This window comes from Corticium candelabrum, chromosome 22 (genome assembly GCF_963422355.1).
Source record: "Corticium candelabrum chromosome 22, ooCorCand1.1, whole genome shotgun sequence".
NCBI classification, from domain to species: domain Eukaryota; kingdom Metazoa; phylum Porifera; class Homoscleromorpha; order Homosclerophorida; family Plakinidae; genus Corticium; species Corticium candelabrum.
In genome coordinates this window covers 5,200,947-5,227,781 of record NC_085106.1, presented here as the reverse complement: position 1 = coordinate 5,227,781, position 26,835 = coordinate 5,200,947, and the positions used below count along the sequence as shown (strand labels likewise).

Below are 26,835 nucleotides of genomic sequence, written 5' to 3'. Positions count from 1 at the left end.
TTATGCAGGGTATGGTTCGTATGTGGCAAAGAATGTGATAGAATAATTTTCTACCTAAGACACATCATAGACAATTAAAGCCTGTAAACATAACACCAAGGGCTGTGTAGTGTTTGCAAGCCTAAGGAAGCTTACAAATCTGTTCCTAGAAAAGCATTGACATTTTATATGTATTGCTCAAAGAAAAATACTTCTACCTCTGATCAATAGTATTCGTTCATTCCAAGATCAAATATCAGTAGTGGTCAAACGTGAGAGTCAGCTGGGCGATTGATGGATCGAATATTAGTGCAAAATGTCATGTTACATGGGTGTGTTCATATACCCAATATTTTTCAATGTTCTATCATCAAGACTTAGTCAACTCATAGACAACTGCAAGTGATACGACTGCTCCTGCTAGAATTGTACAGCAGGCTAGTTCTAGTGTGTACCAATATGTCGCTCACATCTGTAATAACAGAAATGTTATCAAAGCCTGACCAATGATCTGGAGCTCTCAATGGTATCTTATTACATACTGTAGCTGCCAAACCAAACTTCTTATCGTTTGATCCAACCATGATGGCAAAACCTTTGTGGCTCTTGCACTTTGGCTATCGAGCAACATAAAACTTCCTAAGAATTACATTGGTCAATCTGTGTCAGAAAAGTATGTCGGGTATCAGTGGACAAGAACAACTAATTAAACACATCAGTCATCTAGTGTATGTATGTAAGCAACTCAGCTGCATAGAGAAAGCCTCTCAGTGCAAATGGCAGGACATTTGCATTGCTTAAGACATCCATAAAGAATAGAAAGCAACCGATTACCTAACTTGACTCCATATACCATATTTCCGAGCATTTAGCTGCATGCCGGTTTAAGCCGAAGATTACCAGGGTGCCGGTATACCCCGGGGTATACCGGGTATATATCGGCATGCCGGAGAAAAAGAGGTGATTTGACCACCCTCCCTATAGACTGGACCCATAGATCTAGGCTGCATCCATTCTTATATTGATTGAACCAACGTAAATAAACACTAAGACGTTCTTCTTCTTCTTCTTCTTCTTCTTCTTCTTCTTCTTCTTCCTCTTCCTCTTCCTCTTCCTCTTCCTCTTCTTCCTCTTCCTCTTCTTCCTCTTCCTCTTCCTCTTCTTCCTCTTCCTCTTCCTCTTCTTCTTCTTCTTCTTCTTCTTCCTCTTCTTCTTCTTCTTCTTCTTCTTCTTCTTCTTCTTCTTCTTCTTCTTCATCTTCCTCTCTTCTTTATCTGTCAGCCTTGTGTGTTCTTCTGCTTGCTTATAATTAAACCTAATCCTGTACTCACTGACAAGACACTCCACATTCCCTGGCAACTTTCATTTTGTTTCCTCCGAGCTCATTGTATTTGTGCAGTAACGCCAGCTTTTTTGATTGTGTATGATCTTCTGCCACACCACGAAGATACATTCTCAATACCTTCTGGCTGTTCAACTTTTCTCTTTTCTAGCTGGGTTTTTGGGGAAGCTGCATTCTCTAGGTCAACGAATCGAATGACGCACATGTGCAGTAGAATTACCACGCATGTGTAGTTGCTCCCTCCCCATTACCGGCACTCCCTCGTGCCATACAGGCATCGTTACCAGAGTCCAACAAGCAAGTTTCTGGTAATTCCCGCTTATACAAACATGCAGCTAAATGGGTGGAAATACTGTAGTTAGTTGCCTAGACCTCAAACACCCCATAACATCAAGTTGTGTTAGAAGAATAGGCTGTGTGAGAATGCTGGACATCAGTGAAACTGGCAATTATGATATTCGCAAATGAATAAATGTGGTAGCCTGTTTGCTCCGAAAGAGTGTGGGCAGTTGCCATGAACAAATAATAGAAATGAAATATACCGTAGAAGATGAAACATTGACAGGAATTTATTCTGGCGGTTTGTTAAGAAATTGACAGAGAAAGCATATTTTGGTGGTTGCACGTCATATTCCCCACCCAATAGTGGCCGCGTCATTGTCAGTTTGCAATGTGTTCGTGGCCATCACATTTCCTAGCTCACTTACTGGTCTCTATACAATTACTGTATTGATGAAGAATTGCTGTGTCAGAGCAAAGAACGTAACCCTCATGACTCCTCCTGCAGGCTGCTCATGCTTGAAGTTCCTTGATACTGTACCTTCACGACCTCATTTCATGTTCAACCTCCCTGCTAGGCAAGGTACTAAGCACAACAGACGACAAGCAGGGGTTACCATCCTGCGACCTCATCTGCGTAAGGTACCGCCACATCGCTATTATAGATATCTGATCCACGTGGGTAATGACGTCAACATACCTGGTGGCCAAATTAATGGCGGATTTTATATTGAAGCTCGCTGAAAAATCTGTCAATCCGACAAAATAAATTCCGTGCCAATATTTCCTCTTATACGGTATATCATACACAGGCAACAAACAGCCCATTGATGCAGCAATGCCAACCATACAATAGCAGAACCCTTTTACTGTGATAAAATTCAGTAGGCAAAGAAATGAAGCACCACAATTGTGACGTTTTTTTACAGAGAGTTGGTTAAGCAGACTATCCAGGCCACTTCCCTGCCATCTGAGTCTGAGATCGAGCAGTATTGGGGTGGTATCCTAGAAACTGAGGTACATCACAATGAGTCTGCCTTCTGGCTGAGACGTCAAGCCGATGGGAAGACACCGTAGAGATGAGCAGCAGTGGTTACCTATCTCAGACAATGAGGTCACATCGTGTCTCAAAAGGATGGGGAACTGGAAGTCTCCTGGTCCAGACAAGGATTATGGCTTCTGGGCCAAGCGTACCACGTGTCTTCCCACTGATCTGACTCGTAACTACAACCTGCTGGTTCAGAATCCAGACTCTGTACCAGACTGGTTGTCTCAAGGACCAACCACTCTGATTTCTAAGAATGACAAGACTGACCAGGCCAAAACTACAGGCCTATCACGTGTCTGTCTGTCTTCTATAAGACCCTAACCTCAGTCATCAGGCAGAGAATTGCAGGGCATTTGGTTCAGAGAAACCTCATGGCTCCGGAGCAGAAGGGTTGTCAACAGGGATCTTTGGTGCAAAGGATCAGCTGTTGATCAACAAGCTGCGTACCGAAGACTGTAAGACCAGGCACAAGAGCTTGATCAGGGCTTGGGTGGACTACCAGAAAGCCTATGACAGCGTACCACACAGTTGGTTGCTCCAATGCCTTCAGATGCATAAGATCAGTCCAGTCTTGTGTGGGTTCCTGTCACGTGTGATGAAGAGTTGAAGGACATCGATGGTGCTTTCTTGTGAACAGTACGATCAAGACAAGGCTTATGCAGATCAGGAGGGGTATTTTCCAAGGTGACTCACTTTCTCCACTTCTCTTCTGTATGGCTCTCAATCCTCTGAGCAAGGACCTGAACAGAACTGGTTACGGCTACTGATAACCACTGGGCATGGTGAGACTGCCAAATATCAGCTAATCAGCCATCTACTTTACATGGATGATCTGAAGCTGTATGGCAGAAATTCTGATCAGTTGGATGTGTTGTTGCACACGGTGCATACCTTCTCTGATGACATCCAGATGAAGTTTGGTCTGGACAAATGTGCTGTTGCACACTTTGTATGGCAGGCTATTTGGACACAACTCTGGAGTAACTGTAAGAAGAACGGACACCATCAACTGTCTGGAACCGAGTCAAGTCTACAAGTACTTGGGTGTAGATGAGAGTAATGGTATTCCGCACATCATGATGCGGGAGAGACTCTGTCGTGAGTACTTCCGCAGAGTGAAGGTGGTTCCCCGGACAGAATTGTATGGTCGGAACAAGATTCTAGCCATCAATGGGTTTGCACTACCAGTTCTCACTTACGGTTTTGGCATCATTCATTGGTGTGCACGAACCTGCAGCAGCTCGATTGACGGACCAGAAAGCTCCTCTCTATGCACAGTGTCCACCATCCTTCTTCAGACGTTGACCGACTGTACGCTCCTTGCAGTGATGGGGGTAGGGGGTTATAACAGATTGAGTCGACATATCAATCTTGCATTGTGAGGCTAAACTGTTACCTTGCTGGCAGTTCTGATCCTTTCATACAGATAATACGGGAGTGTGACTCCGGAAAATCTTCACAAGCGCATGGCTTGTCGCTTTACTGCACAGCTGCGGAGGAATCTTGCTTCGGACGAAAAGTCGCAGAACTTACATAGGAATGCATCCATCTCGGTTGAAGGTGCTACGAACAAGCGCCTGAAACAGATGCGAGACATTACCGTACGTGTTGCAGTTGTCTTTGTGTGCGGTCCTGGAGTGAGAAGCCTATGCACGGGCAGTATCGTGGTCTCACTGAGCAACCCCCTGTAGACATAAAAAAGACCTACGGATGGCTACAGGCAGCGAATCTTCCTGCTGCAACTGAGGGACTGGTTGTTGCTACTCAAGACCAACCTCTTCGGACTCGATACTATGAGCGCAAGATTCTACATCGTGATGTCAGTCCTACTTGCCGCATGTGCAGTGTAGGCCTGGAAACAGTTGACGACATTATGGCAGGTTGTAGTGCTTTGGCACCGATGGACTGCACTGATCGACACAATCAGGTGGCCTCCGTCATTCACTGGGATGTTTGTCGTCATTTTGGAGTTCCAGTGGAGAGTACCAGCATCATCCTGATAGGCTTGCGGAGACGGATGACATTACAATGATGTTGAATACCACCATCCCCACTGCCAAGACGATCAAAGCCAATCGTCCAGACATCTGTCTCAGAAATAGGAAGACAAAAACTTGTCTTCTTATTGATATCAGCTGTCCTGCTAATGGCAACATTGGCAGGAAACATGATGAAAAGTTGGCAAAGTACAGTGACTTGCAAAGAGGAGATAAGTTGCATGGGGCATTGTCGAACACTGGTGGTTCCAGTGGTCTTAGGAGCTTTGGGCACAGCGCACGCAGGTATTGCACAGTGGCTGGACATTATTCCAAGTCATCACAACCTGCAGCACTTACAGAAAACAGTGCTTCTGGGATCTACTCGGATCCTTCGTAAAGTCATGTCTTCTTTCTAGACAGCCGTGATGGTCTAAGTACTTCTGAAGCAGAGTTTGTTTCCGGTACTTGAAATAGACTTTACAAACCAGACTGATCTGGTTGAGCACAACAAATAATAATAAAAATAATAACATATTTTCTATTGTTAAAACTATTGATATCAATAAAGTTGTTGATTATTATTAATAAACCGTGTAATGTATGTCAATAATAGAATAATAATAACTACAACAATACTGGCAACACACTGCTACAACAACTGTGATTAAAAGAAACTATGTCAAGTAAAAAGAACAAGAAAGAAAGACTCAGTGAGTAACCTCGAGACAAGCCTCACTCCGCATAAAGTCCATCATTTGAGCAGACAATGTAGTTTGATCTTGTCCCTCAAACACACAAAATTGCCGATCGTAATAGAGCAAAACTTAGTCTGCATCTAATCATAGACATTGTTTGTGCATAAGAGGTATTTGATTGCTTGAAATGATGTTAGCTATATGCTTGAAAAATGTGGAAGCTTCTTTGCCCATCTCTCCAGTTGAAGAAAATACTAATGGAGTGAAGCTTCCTCCCTTAATCTCTTTAACTCTTTCGCCGTAAGCACACTGTTTTTCTTGTTCGTGGTTCCTGTATACTTGTTGGAGGTTGGTATGTCGGTAACTTGATGCGTTAGGATAGAAGACCCTAATGTCGAAAAATGGGCATTCACCTCTTCGCCAAACTCCACGTGCAGATACATCTAGTCGTGCTTCATCATCAATATTTGCAGTACGCCACTGAAGACTTTCTCCAGAAAGAAGATGAAGATGAGGCTGTACAGCAACATCTGAGCAGATTTCAGATAGCAAATCTGCTGTGAAGTCCCTTACCTCGTTGTATCTCAACGTTGGAAACCACCTTTACGGCAAATCATTGCATGATCAATTCCAAACGTTGACCCACAAGGGCAGTGCGATAAAACTTCTTTCAATGGCCATCCATATCTCAAGCATCCCGAAGATCATCTTTAGGCAGATGGAAATCATGTTGCTGAATAGGTAGTACAGTCAACCAACTAGATGCTTCTTTCTCCGTTGCCAGCTCTATAGATCTCCTAGTGGACAGTGAAGCTGTCTCTTGCAGACTTTTCTGAATGTTTCGTTGTTCTGCTTGTTTTTCTACTTTTAAGACGACTCTTTGTTTGTCTGATAGAGTCACTGATAATTGAATAAGATTGCTCTTGGGCTACTATCAAAGCTGCAAGAGTAGCAGATACTTGAGTTGATGCATGAAAGTGAAAATCAGCTATTTGCGTAGGATCACTAATGTTCAGACCACCAAGTTGACATGGTAGCGCCAACAGTTTCCTTATATCATTATTGAATGCCACTTGAACAGTCAAGGCTGGAAGAAAGCGTTGATGAATAACTGTCTCAAGTGGAGCTAAAAGATGGAAATGCCTTGAACTGTGCAGAGCAAATAGCTCCATTACCACTTAGGCCATGCATAAATGCTCAGTAAGCAGCATGAGGTTGTGTTTCTTACACACTGTCAAAACAATCTGCAAAGGACCTACAACGTGACCAATGTAAGAATATTTTCTGAGAACTTCAGACTCGCAAAGGCACAAGTGCACCTTACTGACTTTCAATTGCCATGATTTGTTTCCACCGCTGGCCATAACCCATTAAGATGAGCTCACCAAGAACTAAGCTAGGTGTGTGTGTGTGTGTGTGTGTGTGTGTGTGTGTGTGTGTGTGTGTGTGTGTGTGTGTGTGTGTGTGTGTGTGTGTGTGTGTGTGTATGTGTCAGTGAATGTACATACAGTGTACCATGTATGTCTGCTTCCTTGTCTGCGTGCCTCTGTACTTGTTTGTGTGCATGAGAAAAACTGATGACATTCAGCAAATAAGACCAAACCAATTAGATTCTTGATAATCAAATTTAATTGCCAATGCCGTTTTGACCTTGACCAAATAAAATAAAATAAATTTCAAAGTGCGCATGCACAATATGACATAGCCTTTTTGTGGCAAGGTTTGAACATACTTATCCAAGTAGGACTTCATGACAGCTCAGGTGTTAACAGCACGTCTGTTTCTCCATTCGCTATCAGTGTTGTCTTTTGGCAGTATTTTTATTCCATTTTTTGCTACCAGTGTTCTCTTTAATAGTATACTTGTAGGCATGCAGCACATTAAGAAATATGCATGATCAAAATGTAATGCCCTCACTATTTTAAGTTCTATTTCAGTTGGTTGGACCGGTTTTCATGTCAAAAGATAAAAGCATAAAAATTAGGTGGTTTGGCCTAAAACTGCTTTGTATAAAAAAATCACCAAAAAATTCGTCACCTCACTCTCTATGTAATGTACAACTCAATGTATTTAGTCTGTGCTGCCACCATGCAATAAGCAAACTAAAAAGCCCAGGATTACAAAAACTATGACTGGTATACACAATGTAATTCTCAGCAGCTAATTAATTAAAAGGTGAAATGTAAAGCAGATAAATTCACAATGAAACCTACTATAAAGGCTGCACTGTTAGAAACAATCTTGACAGATAGACATCAATAGAAGCATTTCTGTTTGGTCAATGCAAATCTCTAACTACCGCATAGTGTTAAATTCAAATTTTTGTGCATATTGTTATAAATATTTAAAAACGTTGATTTTTGCACAATGTATAAGATACATACTTTAGTATCACAAAGAAGAAATGAGACATTACAGTGTTGCAAGGCTAACTAACATAACATGTAGTATACTAGACTAGCAACAAAGTAAAACATTTTATTAACTTTAGGGGCCGTCCGTAATTGCCAACAGTTTTTACAAACAAAAAACTTTGGGGTTTCCGTACCCCACAACCCACCCCTAAAAACAAAAGTTACATTAATGCTGATACCATGATAGAACGTGCTTAAGAGAACAGTCGCTCCCGTGCCGTCTCATCGGTCGAGTAATTCGTAACCCACAGGGTCTTCTCTCTCTCTCTCTCTCTCTCTCTCTCTCTCATCTCTCCTCTCTCTCTCTCTCTCTCTCTCTCTCTCTCTCTCTCTCTCTCTCTCTCTCTCTCTCTCTCTCTCTCTCTCTCTCTCTCTCTCTCTCTCCTCTCTCTCTCTCTCTCTCTCCTCTCTCTCTCTCTCGATCTCTCGATCTCTCTCTCTCTCTCTCTCTCTCTCTCTCTCCTCTCTCTCTCTCTCTCTCCTCTCTCTCTCTCTCTCGATCTCTCGATCTCTCTCTCTCTCTCTCTCTCTCTCTCTCTCTCTCTCTCCTCTCTCTCTCTCTCTCTCTCTCTCTCTCTCTCTCTCTCTCTCTCTCTCTCTCTCTCTCTCTCTCTCTCTCTCTCTCTCTCTCTCGATGTCTCTCTCTCTCGATGTCTCTCAATTCTCTCTCTCTCTCTCTCTAAGAATGCCTTCTTGTCGTCCACCAGAGAAAAATTCCACAGTACCTCAATGACAGAGCAGTAGAGACTACTACTAATGTTCTCAGATTTCGAGAAGAATGGACGCTTACCGTGCTGCCAACCAAAAGCATTGTCTGTATGGCTGCCATGTCCAATTTCGACCTCGTATGCCGGCACAGTTACCTCAGATGCCAGCGCATTTTGCACATATGCAGCTCACTGTACACCATGCATCTATACCATCAAATTTTTTAACAAAATGAAATAGCTTTTGGAAATAATAATCACCCACCCACCCACATGCAAAAGTTTTCGTTTTGTTAACACTGACAACAATTACGGATGGTCCCTTAGAAGATATTGTAATCGGAATTTAAAAACTTCAAACTGGCCAAAACTAGACTATTTGCCCTTGTACAATAATTTATAGTTCACCGACAAGAGAGAGTTAATGCATTAAAAACAGAAGAAAATGATGCAATCCAGATATATGTAAACAACTTTAATTTGATGCCTGTTGTGCTGCTTACATTTGACAGAAAATCAATCCATTGTCTCAACCGATCTATTTCCTCTTCAGCTACGTGTCCTTTCTGCATGCAATGGTGAACAATAGCTAGAAAATGAACACCACAGAAGAACAAATGTAGTAGCAGTACTACCTCTATTATGTCTTCAACAAGTTTCTTAGATTTAGCAGCAGACAATCTGTAGTCACTACAATGTTGCTTTGACCTATAATTCATAAAAAATTATATATGGCATATCATAAAAAATGATAGATATTGCATCAACACATACTACCATTACAATGTGAAATAAAATATATCATATTCACCCAACTAAATGCACAAAAGCACCAAACAAGTAAGATAATACAAAAAGAAGTTTGTACCATAAATTGGACACTGTAAAATATCTATCTAATCAGGTGTATCTAATAACAAACTGTGTTGTCTCCATATGAGCCTTCCATTTCTCATACTAGACTTTCCATTCAGAAAATTTTCCAAAATTCAAACTCCAGATGTGTACAGTATTCTGACCCTCTAATACCCATTTTCATTCTCAAAAACAAAAAATGCATGTACTAACATTAATAAGCCAATTACACTACTTAACCAATTACACTATTTACAGCTATATATATAAATATATATACACATATAAATACACACATATACATATATATATATATATTTTTATATATATAAATTTATATTAAATATATTCTTCTATGCAAACTACCCCAAACTGCCCCAGACTACCCCAACTACCCTACCCACCCAGTCCCTAAACATAACTACCTTACAGTAACAGGAAAATCCCACAACTCATCAAAGTCCAGGTTCAGTCTACTGTATAATAGCTTGGCATTATACTGCCACAGTCTCACGGACAACTGTTCCATCAAATTTGAGTATGCCTGAGAGAAAGGTATGCTGTTCATTGATAAAGCTTTTGAGGCTATGGTCTTCAGCGTCTCTAGACTTGAGGGAGACCAGTGTCCAAAAGTTTCTACAATGAGCGGGTAGAAATGACCACCTTCTTGAGTAATCACCTTGTCATGCTTTTCATCTTTCTCTATTTCACCAGCTTCTGCTGCGGCACCCGGTTTTATGGCTGCCTTGGAGAAATAGGATGGTTGCATAGAATTCCTCACTGACACATAAAAAAATGCAAGACGGCCCTCCAGGAAATCTGGGTGAAACACATCACCAGGTCGATTATTGCTTTCCCCTCCGCACTTTTGCTCCCGTTTGGAATCTCTGTTATCAACAAGCAGTGCATGCCAGATAACCTCGCTGATTGCATTATGGCGTTTTATGTGAAGAGGTCCATGCCCACAGCCAAGGACATGGTCACCAAAACAATCCATGACATGTCCGCATGGACATCTTGCTGCTTGTTGACTGTCCGGAAAGATAGAGATTCCAAGCCAGTATCTACATGCTAAAATATATGCATGTCGGAGCATGGCCAGGCCGAGCTTTGGGTTAGGGATTGCCTTTAACCACGCTCCTGCATGAGGTGTAGAGATGGTATTAATACGCGCTTGATCCCAAAGACTGGAACCCTCTTTCAGATTTGACAACAGATGAGAATCAATTCTTGATTGGATTTGACGTTGCAAAGCATTTGTGAGATTGGATGGGATCGTGTCACTTCCAAGATACTTGGGCAATATGTTCCTAGCGTGGTTCTCACCTGGAATGCAGACATAAGGACTGTTGGTGATGTCATCTAAGTCAGTTGTATTGAAAGCATTCTTGTCCAGGAAGAAGCTGACAAGGTTCCGAGAAAAGTTACAGCTTCCAAGAAAGGCTGCAGAAGAGGTTGGTACAGCTTCTTTTAACCCAAGACCACCAACTTGCAGCAGAAGTGTAGCCTGATGCCATGCAGAATCAGAGATAGACGAGTGGGTTATAACACCCAAAGATCTCCAGAGTCCTTTGTCAAAGCGTACAAACTGGTCACTGCCAAGACTTGGAGGTACGGTTCGTAGGAGACTGTTCAGTTTACAAGAACCCAGACAACTTCTCAAGAGGTGTAGTTCCACTTGTGGATTGTCCAGATCTTGAAGATGGCTTTGAGAATTCAGAACTTTATCGACAACCTCAGCAAGGGTTGAATCAATGAAATCATCTTTACCATATACTGGTGACCCAAGTAGAGTAGCGCCTCCCTCTGACTGATAGACTCCTCGTCTGATTTCAGATGGAAATTCGGAAAGGTCTGATCGCCAGAGGGTCAGAAAACTTCACATTTATCAATATTGACCAGTAGGCCATATAAAGGGCCTTGTTGTAGTAGAGCATCTAATAGCATTTTGACAGCCTGCCGGGTTCCAACAAAAGTGCCATCATCTAAGTACCAGAGAGAAAGTTCTATTCCTGGAATAGTGCCAACATCAACCACAAGTTCCATAATAACCAGCGAAAAAAGTAAAGGGCCTAGAGGGTCTCCTTGCTGTACTCCTGCTGATGCAACAATGCAGTGGTTGCTAAACCTCAGTTCTCCTTTTGTGTGGTATGACCACTGCACCCATGCCATCAGCTCTGGAAACTCTTTCACAAGTTGTTTCAAAAACGTAGTCCTGCTGCATTCATTAAATGCATTAGCCATGTCAACCTTGAAGCAGCAGAAATCCTCTGAACTCCTATGACAATCAATAATGGTACATATATATATATATATATATATATATATATATATATATATATATATATATATATCAACAGTCGTATGCCCCTAAGTGCCACTTGAGGCCATATTTGAGCTCCATTGTTAAATTGAACCAGCAACATTGATAAAGCCAATGGCTGTCAGTTCTAATAAAACTGCAGTTACTAGTACACCATAATGCTATTAAAGGCTCTAGCTACAGCATCACTGTTCTACCTGAGAATTCATGCCTGACAATGCCCAGGAAATCAAATTCTGATAAAAGCAATACTGCATAAATAAAGAAGCACTATGGTGTTAAACCCTCGGCTGCTAGATTACTAACGTAGTAGGTGTACAAGGATGCATGAAATACAAAATCATGTGGACGTTACCAGACACCACATGCCAAGACATGTCTAGCTAACAAGCTAGTCTTCAGCTATGTTGTGCTTGACATAGCAACACTAATCATTCAAGCATCATTCAATACTAGATAATTAGCAACATCGGCTCTTGTGACAAAGAGCACATGCACAGTAAGTGTGGCAAGTCGTCGAGTTGTACATATGTACGTACCATGGTCTATGACAGCGTTACTGTACCCTCGCACTTCCTTGCCTCAGGTAGCAAATGTCTTTATGCCTCAGACACTGGGCAGCGATAGCTGCAATGCAAAATTGCAGTACTATTGAAACTCATGCAAACATGTCCCATTGAATTAGGCTAGTCTGAGGTAAAAATATTGCAGGTTCTCAGGCCCAGCAGCTGGGTCCAAGCCTGTCTAAGCAATTTCATTAACATTTTAAATTAATATTACTGCATTGTTAAGATGTCACTGGACAAGATGCTTGTGTCGGACAGAATCAATCACGATGCTCTAGTCGTAAAGCCTTGGGGTCTTCATCTGTGCTGTAGAAACTGTCTAATAGAAAACCTCTTCCATAGTTTCTTCAATGGCTCCATTGAAGATTATCTGTCAGCTAACATCTTCAGTTCCAGTCCAAAAGAAATGCCAGTAATTGCTCATGTGAGTTCCAAGCCAGAAAAGAGTTGCATGAAGTCTGTTATTCTGTCTGCCTCAGTTGGTCACTATTTCTTTGTTCTACAAGAAGGGCAGCCCGAAGTCGCCAGTGTTCCAGGAAACTCAGCGTTTGACGTCCTACTGTAATCAGACACTTCCAACCCCTTCAGCTAAAGCTGATCTCATAAAATGCAATTCTGAAGTCATCACTATAAACTTCTGATCTACCATACTAGAGCTATGACAAGAGCTGCTTTACGGTCATTTGGAAGGCTCTGCAATGTGAAACCAGCTTTCTTCAAGAAGTGTACAGAAGGTTGACAGGCATCTATGCTGCTCCTCATGACAAAAACCAGGAGAGAGAGAATTCTGGTACCAGGTATGCTCTTGAGACTGAAGACCCAAAGTAGATTGTTGATCTTAGAGCAATGAATTCAGGAAGTCCATCTTGTTGTGATCATTTCTGGAAAGAGTTTAGGAAGTACATTACTTAACACATGAAGATTGATATCGCAACAAATGACAAAAGACATGATACCACTGTTCATCTTGCAGTTGCAATGTATGTCTCACATTTTCCTGAGAAGACTGAAGTAGTCAGTGTCCAGAAGAGGTAGCCGTCCTAGTGTAAAGTATGTTATGTATTGGCCAACAGCAAAGTAAATGCAGCAAGCAGATACACAGGATGATTGCCTGTAAAGTTCATGATACAATCCCACCAGTTAGAAACACTCACATACAGTAGACTGTCATTATGTGCCAGCACTATTGCAATATCGAAAAAAGATTGCTTTCAAATGAGGTAACAGTCAGGTCTTCATGGAGAACAAGCATGAGATAAGAACTGGTGATCCAGATTGCGCAGTTGCAGCAGTTGACAGAAAAACAAGTGGTCGGAATATTAACCAAGTTTGCCATTGCAAACAATGAATTTTGCAAGAGAAGCTTCACTCCCAGTGTCTCACTCATCTGTGACATACCAACCTCCAATACAAGACTTGTTCTACAGAGGTCAAGTGTTTATTGAGCTGAAGGATGCAGTATGCCAAGCTTTGTCTCCAATAAAGATGCAACAAAAAAGCCATCAGTTCTGGTCAAAGCTAATTTAAAGCACCCAATTCTCTTGTTGCACACTAACCATCGGCTCACCCACGTATCTGTTAAGATGGCCTGTTCTGCTTATTCTTCAAGCACAACCTTAAATGTGTTGGGAGCTGTAAGAATGCCACCCTGCCATAGTCAAAAAACCCTCTGGAAAGAGTTCTATCCCCACGCACCCCACCTGGATCCACAATGGATACATAGAGAGAGATCTTGCAAATTGATTCCAGTCTACTTCCAGTAGACGCTACAGAACTGCAACTCATTCTGAGACAACTTTCAAGCAGTTTTTGTCACACTGCTGCTTGGAATGTCATTATAGCTTTTCCATCAAAAATTTTGGTAGGAACATTTGCCTCTTAAAAATCTGTAAAGAACCTCGACTATCTAATGAACTATTTGATACCCTGTGCACCTGCCAGATCCAATACCAGGCCATAATAGTGAGCATTACAGGTCATTTCAACATGTGCATCAAATGGCAACCTCCAAGAAATATTGGCCATCTGCAGCTGCCACATCGAGCCATGTTGTCCATAGCTTGTGCCCTTTAATCAAACTGGCTAATGTGCAATATCTAGAATGATCTGGTCCTGCTGCAAATATTAAAACAGAATGTATGTATAGCTTCTTTTCAAATAGTACTGAAACATGTAGTTTAGCATCATTTTAGAAGTGTATTGTTTATCAGGTTTTGTTAATATCAAACATGAAAAATAAAAATACCATCTACCCACACAATACTTCCAGAAACTCTGCCTGAGAACCAGGAATTTTGTTAACCCAGTCTTTAATACCAGAAACACATAACCTTCGTTATTAAAGGCATTTGCAAGAGAAATTACTACAATAATTTTGGCATTAGATATAAAAAGCTTGTGAAAACAAGCAAAAATTGATTTAAATTGATAAAGTTGTTTTGTCACAGTTTGTTGAGAAAATACTCCTCCAATGCAAAGGCATATGAGATATACAGGATGCCACATTCATATATATATATATATATATATATATATATAGTATATTTAAATCCTTTGCATACAGTTTGTAAAATTAAAATCCTCCAGCTGAGAATCTATTTGCAAGCAAATCCCTGTCTGTTATTGAAATCTGTGCGAGTTTTGCATTTGTATATTAATTCTTCAAGTAAAATAGTTATAATTGCATAAGTGTATTATTAACAAGACGTTTCCATAATATGATAGAAGGAATGAAAAGCAACAACTAAAAACAAGCATATACAGATTACCGAGCTAGCTCCTCTTCCAACTGCTGTAAATGTTCCTCAACATTTACCATCTAAATCAACCAAAAGTTAAGCATCATATGTCCTAGATGTACCTATTACAGATCAAAACCCACTGCATTAGAATGATGAGAATAAGAAGAAGCTGCTGTATGGACTCGATCCAGTTCAACCTTGAGAGCCTGCAGAAATTAAATTTTGTCATATAACCAGCATTTAATACTCTACAACGTAAGGCAACAATGGCCTATTGTCAAGGCTACTAAAATTGTGCATACTTCAATCTGACTTTGCATCTCCTCCATCTGCACAGCATGTGGATCTCTATTCATCACTGGCTTGTTGCAAATATTTCGTGCCTGCCACACAAATGTCAAACTCGTGCAGTTAAGTAAATATCAATTCTGTTGACAGAATTATCCCTCACTCTGTTTGCATATTTTAAAGAATTAAGCGTTTCAGCAAAGCTGTCTTCGGATGGACTGAGACAAGTCAACATCACAGTCTTACTATTGCCACCAAGAGATCCCTGTAAGAACAATTTATATTAACAGTAGTTGTGCATAAATTAGAAAATAATTATAACTTTTAATCCATTCTAAGCTAATAGAAATTAATGATTGAATTATGTTTGGTAATTAACACTTTTAACCCATAAAATCATACAAAGTTCAACAAAAAGTAAAACAATGCAAATAACATTAAAACTGACAGACAGAGTCAATAAAACAACAAATTACAAAATCATTCCCTACCTTCAAAATTCTTGTAATCTTGGAATCTCTATATGGTATGTGTGTTGCCTTGACAAAAAACAATCACAACCACAATGCACTCCTTTGTGTTCAATACTACCTAATACCCTTCTCTTTGGATCTCCAAGAGCACTGATCACATTACCAAGTGCTAGCAAGCCCGTATTAATAAATATTGATTCTATACATAATGATCACACGGTCATCTAACTTGCAGCATCATAAAGACAATGAATGATGTCACAACCTTTAAACCGTGCACCTTCATTTCCAGTACGACAGGCTCTTTCAGATCCCGCCAAATCAACAAAATGAAATTTTGCAGAAACATACTGCATATCATCAGTACCTTCTGCAACACTACCAATTCTTTGATCTATACAAGTTAAGATAACCTCCATAAATACAACATTAATAAACCAAAACTATTGAAATTTAGGTCAAAAGGTATTACTTCATCCAGTCCATAAACCAGCTACTTTGACAGACATCATACAACTGTACCAAATCAATAAGCATATAAAAACAAATTCCTCACAAATATTTAAATGGTGCCAAGATATTTGAAACATAAAATGATCATGTCATTAACACATCAGTTTGGAAAATCATAAAAACTAATAACGTGACTATTTTTGCCCTTTCACCATTAAACATTTATGTGCAAACCTTGTTAAACAGAGCTATTATCTTTGCAATTAACGTTAGCAAATTCCCATATTAATAAGTATTATACAGTGTTCTTGCTAAGACTTTTCTCAACCAGAGATGGTAATTGAGTTATGACATGACATCATTTATTAAAGATGGTATCACTTCCATCTTGCAACTTTTCATACTGTAACATTTCGTATGTTTATAATTCATTCTCAAGTAAACACTTGCTTTTGAAGTTTCATGTGTAATCCTACTGCCATTTACTTTAACATTCCACCTTTATAGAAGTTGGAAGTCGTCAAAGTATTTGTGTCTTCGGTAAAATAACATTCTAACAACAACTATCATTGTTATAGAGTAGAGGTGTATGCCTTGCACACACCAAGATGAGGGATAAATAGCTGGTATATCAATTACTAATTATGTGCGCTAAAAGGATTTTGCCAGCTCTCAACAGCATGCCCAGTAGATATCAATGACCACCAAAAAAAAGCTCTGATTCTCATTGCCAACGGTCGCCATGCCAGATCATAGAAACTCCCCATCGACAAAAACAAGCCTATACATACTCTCACAGACATAGCCAGATAAATAGTGAGAAAGAACCACAGACTCATTTCATTATATTAGTGTCGCCACCAGGGTTGAACCCAGGCCATCATGATTAGAGAACCAGAACTCTAACCACTAGGCTACAGTGGCTATTGGCTAAATAACAGCGAGTACTAATCGAACACATCTTACCAAGATAAAGTGTGAAGACAGTGTGAGACCGGCTTGATCTTTCATTCATTTTTGTTGTTCCAGTGTGTCGAGCAGCAGATCCTTGCTCTAGTAAACTAAGACCATCATCAACTGTGTGAATGACCAATTCTTGAATACCAATAAGTACTATAAACAGAATGTTACATATGAACAAAGGAGCCAACCATAACTATACACTAAACTCTGACATGTGTGTCCCTTCTCATTCTCTCTTATATGAATGTCTTGTGATGGAGTTGTCATATGCAGTAAGTCATTCAGCTCTTCTTGGTACACTTCCAAGTATGAAACACGAATGCTAAACTGGACGTTAGCCATCTCCTAACACAAAATCTCAATAAACCATACAAAAACCTAAATGAATTGATTGCATGGCAACAATTGATTTACTTTCACTCTCTTGAATATCTCTCCAATAGCCCTAGGAATGATCCCTTGTGTGCTATTGTCTTCCCAGCCAACCAAGTCTGGGCCAAGAATGGTAAACGTCTTTCCAGATCCCTAGGTAAAAACAGAATATGAATGATGCACACTCTTGAAAATTACAGTACAAGGGGTTGTCCATTTTTCGGCATTTTCATGAGTGTACAGGGAGGGGGTTAGGACTTGCTGTACACTTTTGCAAAATGTTTCTAAAAAATGCACATGCACAGGGCCTGTCTAGCATATTCACAAGAAACACTATTGACTGAAGCTGATAGAAACTGCTGGTTCTTGATACTCGTATTAAACATTCGAACAGTATCAAACACTGTACCTTATTTCTACTCCTATAGCGAACCCTCTTGAATATCCTGGTTTCAAGCTACCACATCTGGGTTAGCCAAACATTTTTCGCCATGTCATACTTCCGAGCAAGCATGATGCGGTGGAAAAGGTCTGGATATGCAAGACTACATCTGGGTGTTGGTGTGTTTGGCATGGAGCTTAGCGTAGAAAATGCCCACTCCTTTCAGTTATGCCAAATGGCCGCTGCAGTGCCCAAATGCAAACTACCATGTATTAACACTTTGTGAACGTGTTCGTGTTTGCCAACTCTGAATGTCTTGGCTGTATGTCAGAATGCTGTTAGGAAAGCACAAACACTCTGAAAATCTAACAGCGTGAAAAAAAGGAAAGAAGTATTTGAACGCACTGTTGATGAGTTGGAAAGAATCAATAAAAACAGGATGACAGTGTACTTTCAAAGGAGTTCAACGCTGAAGGTGCATTTGTTGGGATGCTGATAGAGGCTCTTTCACGATGCTGTTTAATTACTAAATATGTGAAAATTGTACTGTTGCAGGCTAGCAACATTATATTGCACGCTTTCACAAAGGGTAGAAGGGAGTAGGAAAGTGCACACTTTGTATGTTCATAAAATTGCCGAAAAAATTGACGACGCCTAAAAGGAATATTACAAATATCATTAGAACCATTAGTCTGAAAAAATAGCACAGCAATTGAACGAAAAAGATAACTACAAAGAGATAGATGCAATTTGTACTTGTAACTGTGTTCTAAATAAAGTTGCACCAATCATTAAATCGATTATCGCTTATTGGCCAATATAGGCATATTGTTTTATTGTATTTCCTCAAAAGAACACCACTGCAGGACCCTGCCACTATATTGAATGAATGCTGCCCTTGAATAAACACTGCAGAGTAGGTAATTGATATTCCTTATCTATACTGCGTGCATGCTTGACACATGACTGAATCACCTAAACCGCAAGGCTGAAAAGTATTGACCCTAGAAGCATTCATATGAGGCTGTCTTGACTCAAAGTAGTACAGCAGCGGTGCTTTGAGAACAGGCAAGCAGGACAAGTCGATGGAGTAAGTAGCCAAACGTCTAGTGGCAATAGAAGATAACTTCAAGATGATGTTGGCATACGGAAAAAGACAAAGAGAGAAGAGACAAAGATCAAGCTTGGCCAGGTGTGTGTAGTGTGCATGTGATACTGGACATGAGAATAATAATGAAAGAACACCGCCTTTAAATGAACGCCGCCTTCAAAAGAACGCCACAGGGACCAGTCTTGACAAACAAATATACGCCACGACGGTCATTCTTAATGGGGGAACGAATCAATCAAGCAAATAACATCTAACAATGGAAAGATGCAGAGTACTCTGCCACGTTGTTTCGTTTACGGTTGTCGGGAGAGATTGAAATGTAGTTAAACCAAGTTTCCAAAAAAATTAGTCTCCAAAGTTGTCAGCATCTTAAGGCCAGTGAATAGTTTCAATGACAGTTGGAACATTGCAATCACTACGAAATGACAGTCATTTTGATAACTTCTGAGGAAAAATTCTCAACATGAGAAATGACCTGGGTGTTGATGAGCCTTTCTTACCCAGAAAAAGAAAGGTACCATATTGTCTGGATTGGGGCAATACTGAGCCTGAACATATTAATTCTTGCAAGCTGTACTATCGTTTGCAATACTATAGAAGCTCTTGATATGATGGCCAATTCAATTCAAAACAGATTTGAATAGCCAGGCTTATAACGTATCGTAACTTGGAAGACCTTGTAATTAGCGCTGTCTAAGGGAAAACTATGAAGAATCTCTGAACTCTATTACTCTATTCTATCCGGATGATCTAGATGAGTCACAGTTCAAAGTACACTTTCAGACCCTGCCTGCCAACAGGCATCATTAGCCTATTACAGACGTTACAGTTTCTGATATCAAGGACTACATTCTGACAGCGACTTCACATGAAAGGGGTTTGTTATCCGAAGTTGTAACAGTACTGCAACTTACAATATTTTAGTGATGCCGTCTACCAACGCTATTAGCGAGAGATTTTTCAGCAACCTGAAAAGACTAAAAACATATTTAAGAAATACTATAAAACAAGCTAGGCTTAATCATTTGTTACTACTTCATGTACAAAAGAATTGTACAGATGAGTTGTCATTGACATCTGTAGCAGATGAATTTGTCAGGTATTCAGAACACAGATTGTCAGTATTTGGGTGGTGTAAAGGAATAAGTGATGTGCTGTGAAATTTTAAGACTGTTTTTACATCAATAAATGAATGGGCATTACTTTGACTGTCTCACTCTCCCTTTATTACAGGGGCATTTTAGTAGCTTCCTCTTGCTCTCTAATTAACTTTATTAATTAATCAAATCTGTTCACCTGCAGATGGATATGAAACAGTCAGGCACCGAACTGATGATAAGACTGCTATATTCCTGTTCTTTCTCAGCCATCTGTATAAACAAGTGTTGGGATACTTGTGTCTAGTGCCATGCACATGGATGGTTGCCAGTAGGTGCTTGCCAGTATGTATGCAGCAACTGTTTGGTGTTGTTGTGTGATTGGAGTACGTACCTGTGCCTGGTTATAGAGGCAAAAATTCGGTGTTCTAGCCACAAACGGTTTCATGGCACACGAATGAAGGCATGTTAAAAACGGCTACTACCAAAGTACCCAGAACTGGAAAGGGGTCAATTTCTTGGCACCTAGGCTTTAGCACTTTTAGTGCTCTTTTCATTTAGAAACAGCATTAATATTAATTATGAACGTAGACCAAGTGATTAACCACGCCCTTTAGCACATTAATTGAATCAGCTTCTGCTGGCTCTGTGTCTCCTTAAGCATGTTCTGTATCTCAAAATTTACAGTAGTTTTGGAGATAAGATCATTCTATGTTTTGCCTAACAATCTCTTAAGGTACTCAACAACACTAACAACAATCCTTGAATCAGTCGGATGCATTAACTTGACCTAGCAAATATCCACCGCCATGCAATGGCTACTTACTTACTCTTTGACAGCAAACTGGGTGATGCAATGTTTAAGCACAAGAAGGACACTTGCACAGCATGCCAGAGGATATAAGTACAAACAGCAAAGCATTTCTGATCAAACTTCAAACTGTCAAACATATCCAACCTGCTCACTGATTTGCAGTTAATGCACGCTCCATAAGATGTATAGAACACTGATGTGGGATTGATTGCTCTACATGTGTGGATTCTGGACAGAATTTGAGGCTATGTGAAATCAATGAACTAGAAGTGCAGTGGAAGCTTAGTTACAGTAGAAATATCTTCTCTGAAGAAACTATTTAACAAATTTGCTCTAGTTTAGAACTAGAGTTACACTGATAAGTGCATTTGACCGATATACCAATAACTGATATTTAAGCAAACAAGAGCCAATACAGATAGCCGCTACCAATATCTGATATAACTATCTTTCATAAATAATATTCAAGTTTTATGCAAGCCTTGCAGTATATAAATTTTGCGTCTTTGCCACCTTGAATTGGTCCTAAATGCAGGACTTCTGTTTCTTCAATGACATGTATGCAACTCACATGGCCCTAATGTATGACTATGCATGTACATCTTAAGTGACTCTTGAATGCCAACCAATGCAATGAAGACAGGCTTTCACCAAACGTACGTGTGAGATGCACTCCGTGACCTCTTAGTGTGTCGGCCTTTTCTGCCATATCCACACAACAGAGATAACAAACTAACTCCTGTCACCACTGTGATGACTTGCTTCAGTAACACAATACAAGACTGACTCTATATTCAGGAAACCCAACTTATATACTAGTATCCTACGAGCATGACACACAACAACTACTCATGACAGAACTTTCAGCAAGCACTCTTGGTTGTCTCTCTACTGATCTGCCATTTCTTTTGACAACACCTCATCGACATCAGGACATGTCACTGGCAAAGCAACAACAAGTTGCATCGCCTCCTTATGACACAGTGACTATTCGTGATTCTTGAACAGAACAGTAGCATCTTTCCAGTTAGAGAGTTCTCTTGATACAAGCGCAGAGTCTCTCTTTCCATGACTTCAGTCCATTTCTTGACTTTGGTGATACCACACACATGGCAAAAGACTGCATCATCTCCAGTTGAATGATGAAGCCATTTCCATTTCTGAAACCAGTGAGACTGGCAGGAATGACTCACCTCTGCTTTCTTACTGAACAAATGCTTCGAAAACGTAAAGTCAGAAGGATGGTGATAAGGGGCTTCAGGTACCCCTCAGCTAGCAATAAGTGACTGTCTGTAGACAGCCTACTCTCTGTTCGCGTTGACTATGTGCTTGGAAGTGACTAATGATGCAGCTTTATTTGTTTACCACACTCAGATGTTACGTGATATCCCATTAACTGTACAATTTAGAGGTCATATTATAATACAAAGCTGTTAGGTAATAGTAGAGGAAGTCACAGGCTACCAAGACAAAACAGAACAAGAAGAGGAGTCAGAAATATCAAGCAACTACTTGCAAAACAAGAGCAAATGTGAGTTGATGTCAAGACAGCGGACTGTTTACTGACCATGTTAATTGGCTACTTCCTCTATTAGCAGCATTCTTGTTGTAGGACCATACCTTGTTAGTGAGTTAAGAACCCTAACGACTCTTGATATGCAAAAGCCTTATCAAACCGCCTGTGTAACACATACGCTGTTGTTACACTAACTATAGAAGATCCGGGAACTTGCGGTTTTGAATGATACCAAGATCGTCACTGTCTGCCCTATTGTGCAGAAGTTATTACAGATTTTCAAAGAGCAAAGCCAACGCAAACAGAGAGTAGTCACGGCAGAAGACGATGCCGTACAATGGAAATAGGGCAAATGCTCTGGTCATGAGGTAACTATATCCCCAACTTCCGGGACTACAACCTCTGGGAATGACAACTTCTGGGAATTACAACTTCTGCAAACGAAGAAATAAAGTATTAAATTTATTAACTATAGTCCAAACCAGAAGTACTCGGCAGTCACGCTCTGGTGAAAGTACTAATTTCAAATATTGGTACAGCCATGGCCATCGGCTGGCTCTGCCGCTCTGAGACAATTTTGGTTATAAAAATGCCCAAGAGGTCAGTCCCTTGAATCTTCAAAATTCTTTGTCGCTAAAAGTGTTCCACTTAGAGCACGTTCGATTTGCAGTTCTAAAACTGAAACTGAGGGCGTGTTGCTACTATTGGAACTGACAGAGCCAGAACTAAATTAAATGAAAAGGAGCTCTAAATTGCTAAACCCTAGGCATTGAGAAATTGACCTCATTTCTAGTTCCGGGTACTGTGATAGTAACCATATTTGGTTAGAAGCACGCCTTCGCACATGTGCCATGAAACCATTTCTGTCTAATTAAGTCACACAATAGAGTAGTTGGATATTTTGTATTGTGCCTGTGATAGTTCGCTTCTTCAGTGAGAGTGTTTATTTTAGTCAGTCGCCATTTCCAGTAGAACACCGAACATCAGATTTTAGTCTCAACAATGAGGCACAGGTACATACTCCAATCGCAACAACACCAAACAGCTGCTGCACACGTAATGGCAAGCACCTACTGGCAAACATGGACAATTACCAACAAGTGTACGTCACTAGACCCAAGCATTCCAACACTTGTTTATACAGGTGGCTGAAAAGAGACAGGCAGGCAGTCTTATCATCAAACAGTAAATCAATTTGGTCCAGCTGCCTGACTGACTTGCATTGTTTTGTCACAGGTTCACCTACTCTCTGTTCGTTATGACGTTGAACGTACTCAAAAGTAGCTAGCAGACAAGCTGCAACAACCATATGTCAAGATTACATGAGTGATGACAGAAAATGCACACTACACATTCAAAAGTTGTTTACATGGTCATTTCCGTCAAGTTGGTCGCCATTTCCGGTAAAATGACTACCATAATTATATATATCTATCGCATGCGCCTCAGGCTAACAAAAAAATCTGCTTTGTGAACATGAACTGCTACCGCAGTAATGTCAACGCCTACTGCAGCTCTACAGCTTCACCAGCTATCGATCCATCGACTACCAGAATGAATTCAGCTAACATCGCCTCTTGTTGACCTTGTGATGGACATCAATCTTCCTCAAACAGAGCAATATAGTGCACAAAACTATCAGTATTACTGTCTGCAACATGGTATGCCATCACACTTCCTGGGACTTTTGCAAAAAGAGGTGTGTCAGTTCTGTCAGTTCAAGCAGTTCCAGCTCCTGAGCCGAACTGCCAGAATCAGTTCAAACAGTTTCAGAACTAAATCAAATGCAAGTTCCAGCAGTTTTTGCAGTTCTAGAACTACTGAAACTGCAAATCAAACACAGCATTAGCATTAATGTATATGTTTAAAATGGTTTTAGTTGCAACTAAATTTTCAGCAGAAATTGGATTATTTGGAACTTCTAAAGTAGCTGAAAGGAGTAGTCTCAAATGCTCCCTGTGTAAGGTTCCACATTCTTTGGATATGGTTGTGGACAAAAATTCTTTACAGCTGCACAAACTTTGCCTCCCTACTCTGCATTCAATTACTCTCAACTTTCTAAAGACAACAAGGATCAGACACCAAAATCTGCAGCTCACATATGAGCCTATGTATTAGATAATATCTAACTCAAGTTGAGAACCTATTTTACACACTTTCAGCCATGCAATGACTGCTACACAATGCCATTTAAACAGTTTGATAAAAAGCTTGACTCTTGGCATTAACTCTAGCTAGAATCCTGCACATGTCCAATGACTTGGAAAACAATTAAGTGCGGCAAAATGATACAACAAACAAAGGGGCATTCTTTAAAATCAGAGTAAATCAACAAGTAAGTTGCTATGTGTGTGAGTGAGGTAGTCAAACCAAGTTGAAATGAAACAAACAGATACCAACCGTCTGTCCATATGCAAATACAGTAGCATTGTAACCTTGAAAACACCCTTCCACTAAAGGCTTAACACACATTTCGAATGTAGACGCCTGCATAACATCAAGAAATCATTTACCTTAAACTTCTGTTTTCAGTTTTTATATTCTCTTATTCACTGACTTGGTCTGTATCTTGTCCCAATAATTGATCAAATGTAAATTTCCTGTCTTTTCCAATGATCACTTGTAACTTATCTGGTAGAATCTGAATGCATGACTTACAGCCCTTTACTATTTCTTTCTGTAGCAAAGGCCGAACCTAGAAAACCAAAATATGTAAGTTGCCAAATACAACAAATACGCATGAAGTTGCCAAATACAAATAATAAGTAGGACGTACTGAGTTATATTTAACAACTAAGTACTCTCTTTTTCCTGCCAGGCAAACCTCTCAAATGTCTCAAATTGAACATTGCTGCATTTTCTTCTCTAGCTAAAACTAAGTAGGATGCTGTTATCATAGCATCTATTTGTAATTGAAATAACCCTTAATTGTTAATTAAGAAGTAGTCTTGCCAACAGAAGTCCAATTCGATGTCCATCGTTCACTCATACTGTTTGTAATGATGTTCTCTGTTCATATAAAATGATATGCCATGTCATGCATGCAATAAACAGCAGATTCACACTGTGGGCTGACATTTCCTTTCTTTACACAACAGTCAACTGATATACTGCATTACAGTTCCAACACTATCAGTTAACAAGGCAGGTTTGATTAGTCACCAACTTTGTCATTCTAATGCCTCAAGGATTCCATGTCAGTTTGTCATCAGACTCTCAAACAACAAGGTCTTATAATCACCAGCGTTTCTGTCGAAACAAGCTTCGAGCAGTGTAGACTTGATGTTTTGCCCTGCATCTCCTGTACCCTCATGGTAATCATCAAACGGATGGATGGATGAATGGATGAATGGTGTGTGTGTGTGTGTGTGTGTGTGTGTGTGTGTGTGTGTGTGTGTGCATGCGTGTGTGTGTGTGTTTGTGTGTGTGTGCACGTGCATGCATGCGTGTGTGTGTGTGTGTGTGTGTGTGTGTGTGTGTGTGTGTGTGTGTGTGTGTGTGTGTGTGTGTGTGTGTGTGTGTGTGTGTGTGTGTGTGTGTGTGTGTGTGTGTGTGATAACTCGCTAAAGTTAGTTGTACCACTTCCACTAATTCTCTTCAAGAAATAATCTTTTCTACACCCCAAAGTTTTAGCAATTCAAAAAATATTTTTCATAGCCTCAAAAATCCGGTGTCATCCGAGAGCTTTGCAGTGCGCACGCAGTAAACCTAGCAACCAACAAGAGTCATCAAGGGTGGAATAAACACTGACAACACTGAAGATGATCCAGACAGCAGAGACCTTAATTGGTAGGCATAAACAGATGGACTGCATGTACCGGTAGTACCCAGGGCTGTAAAAGCCAATGCGGCGTGGCTGGACCACTTTTTTCTAGAGTAAACTTTCACCAAAGGCCTATGTTTCAGGGCTGTAGGAACCGGTCCAGTCGGTCTGCATTTGTACAGACCATCTTTCAAGATTGCCCAAAAATTCCGGTTGAAAATATAGGCGATTAAATAACTAATATATGTATACTCAAAACAAACTACGTACATGTATTTTCAGCTAAGGCAAATATATTACTGGTTCTTTACCTTCTTGGAGCGTCCAATCAGCTGTGTATATCTTAGATAAAGAAGTAAATAAATAAATCGAAAATGCTTAGTGAAAATGCAAGAATTGCTCGAAAACATTAGAGCTCAAAACATAAATAATTTGACGAATTAGTATTCGAAATGAATTAGTGGTAACGCGGCATGTATCTAGTGTAGGTATCAAACTGCATGTCTCGTCGTAATCTGATTACCCGGATAACAACTTGGACTTTCTCTTCATCTGTAGCCATACGAAGCCTTCACCTTGCTAAACTAAAATCGTAGACGTAGCTCCTTCTCTGATGTTATTCGTCACCAAGAGACCATATAGTCCACTGGTTAAAATCAACTAGCGTAGCACGTA

At 40.2% G+C, this 26,835-nt stretch overlaps 1 protein-coding gene across 1 annotated transcript; it reads right to left on the bottom strand.

Moving 5' to 3' along the window:
• Nucleotides 1–26,807, bottom strand: LOC134197063 (kinesin-like protein KIF27). Its single transcript, XM_062666305.1, has 17 exons — nucleotides 26,684–26,807; nucleotides 24,955–25,092; nucleotides 24,798–24,884; nucleotides 17,520–17,630; nucleotides 17,318–17,450; nucleotides 17,109–17,255; nucleotides 15,955–16,083; nucleotides 15,815–15,888; nucleotides 15,708–15,755; nucleotides 15,380–15,481; nucleotides 15,231–15,311; nucleotides 15,069–15,134; nucleotides 14,956–15,005; nucleotides 9,079–9,151; nucleotides 8,947–9,009; nucleotides 435–596; nucleotides 1–54 (listed from the first exon to the last, which is right to left on the bottom strand). Exons 1-17 carry the CDS (start codon nucleotides 26,720–26,722, stop codon nucleotides 1–3), a joined length of 1,557 nt encoding a protein of 518 aa, XP_062522289.1. The 5' UTR covers nucleotides 26,723–26,807.
• Between the last annotated feature and the right edge of the window lie 28 nt (nucleotides 26,808–26,835).

Bases quoted from the DNA above. Each gene is read 5' to 3' on its own strand.
- LOC134197063 (XM_062666305.1), bottom strand. From the start codon at position 26,722: ATGGCTACAGATGAAGAGAAAGTCCAAGTTGTTATCCGG. The intron at 17,631-24,797 runs GTTGGTATCTGT...GTTTTTACCTAG, and splicing joins TATTTGCATATGGACAGACG to GGATCTGGAAAGACGTTTAC. The intron at 9,010-9,078 runs GTAGTACTGCTA...CATTGCATGCAG, and splicing joins TTGTTGAAGACATAATAGAG to AAAGGACACGTAGCTGAAGA.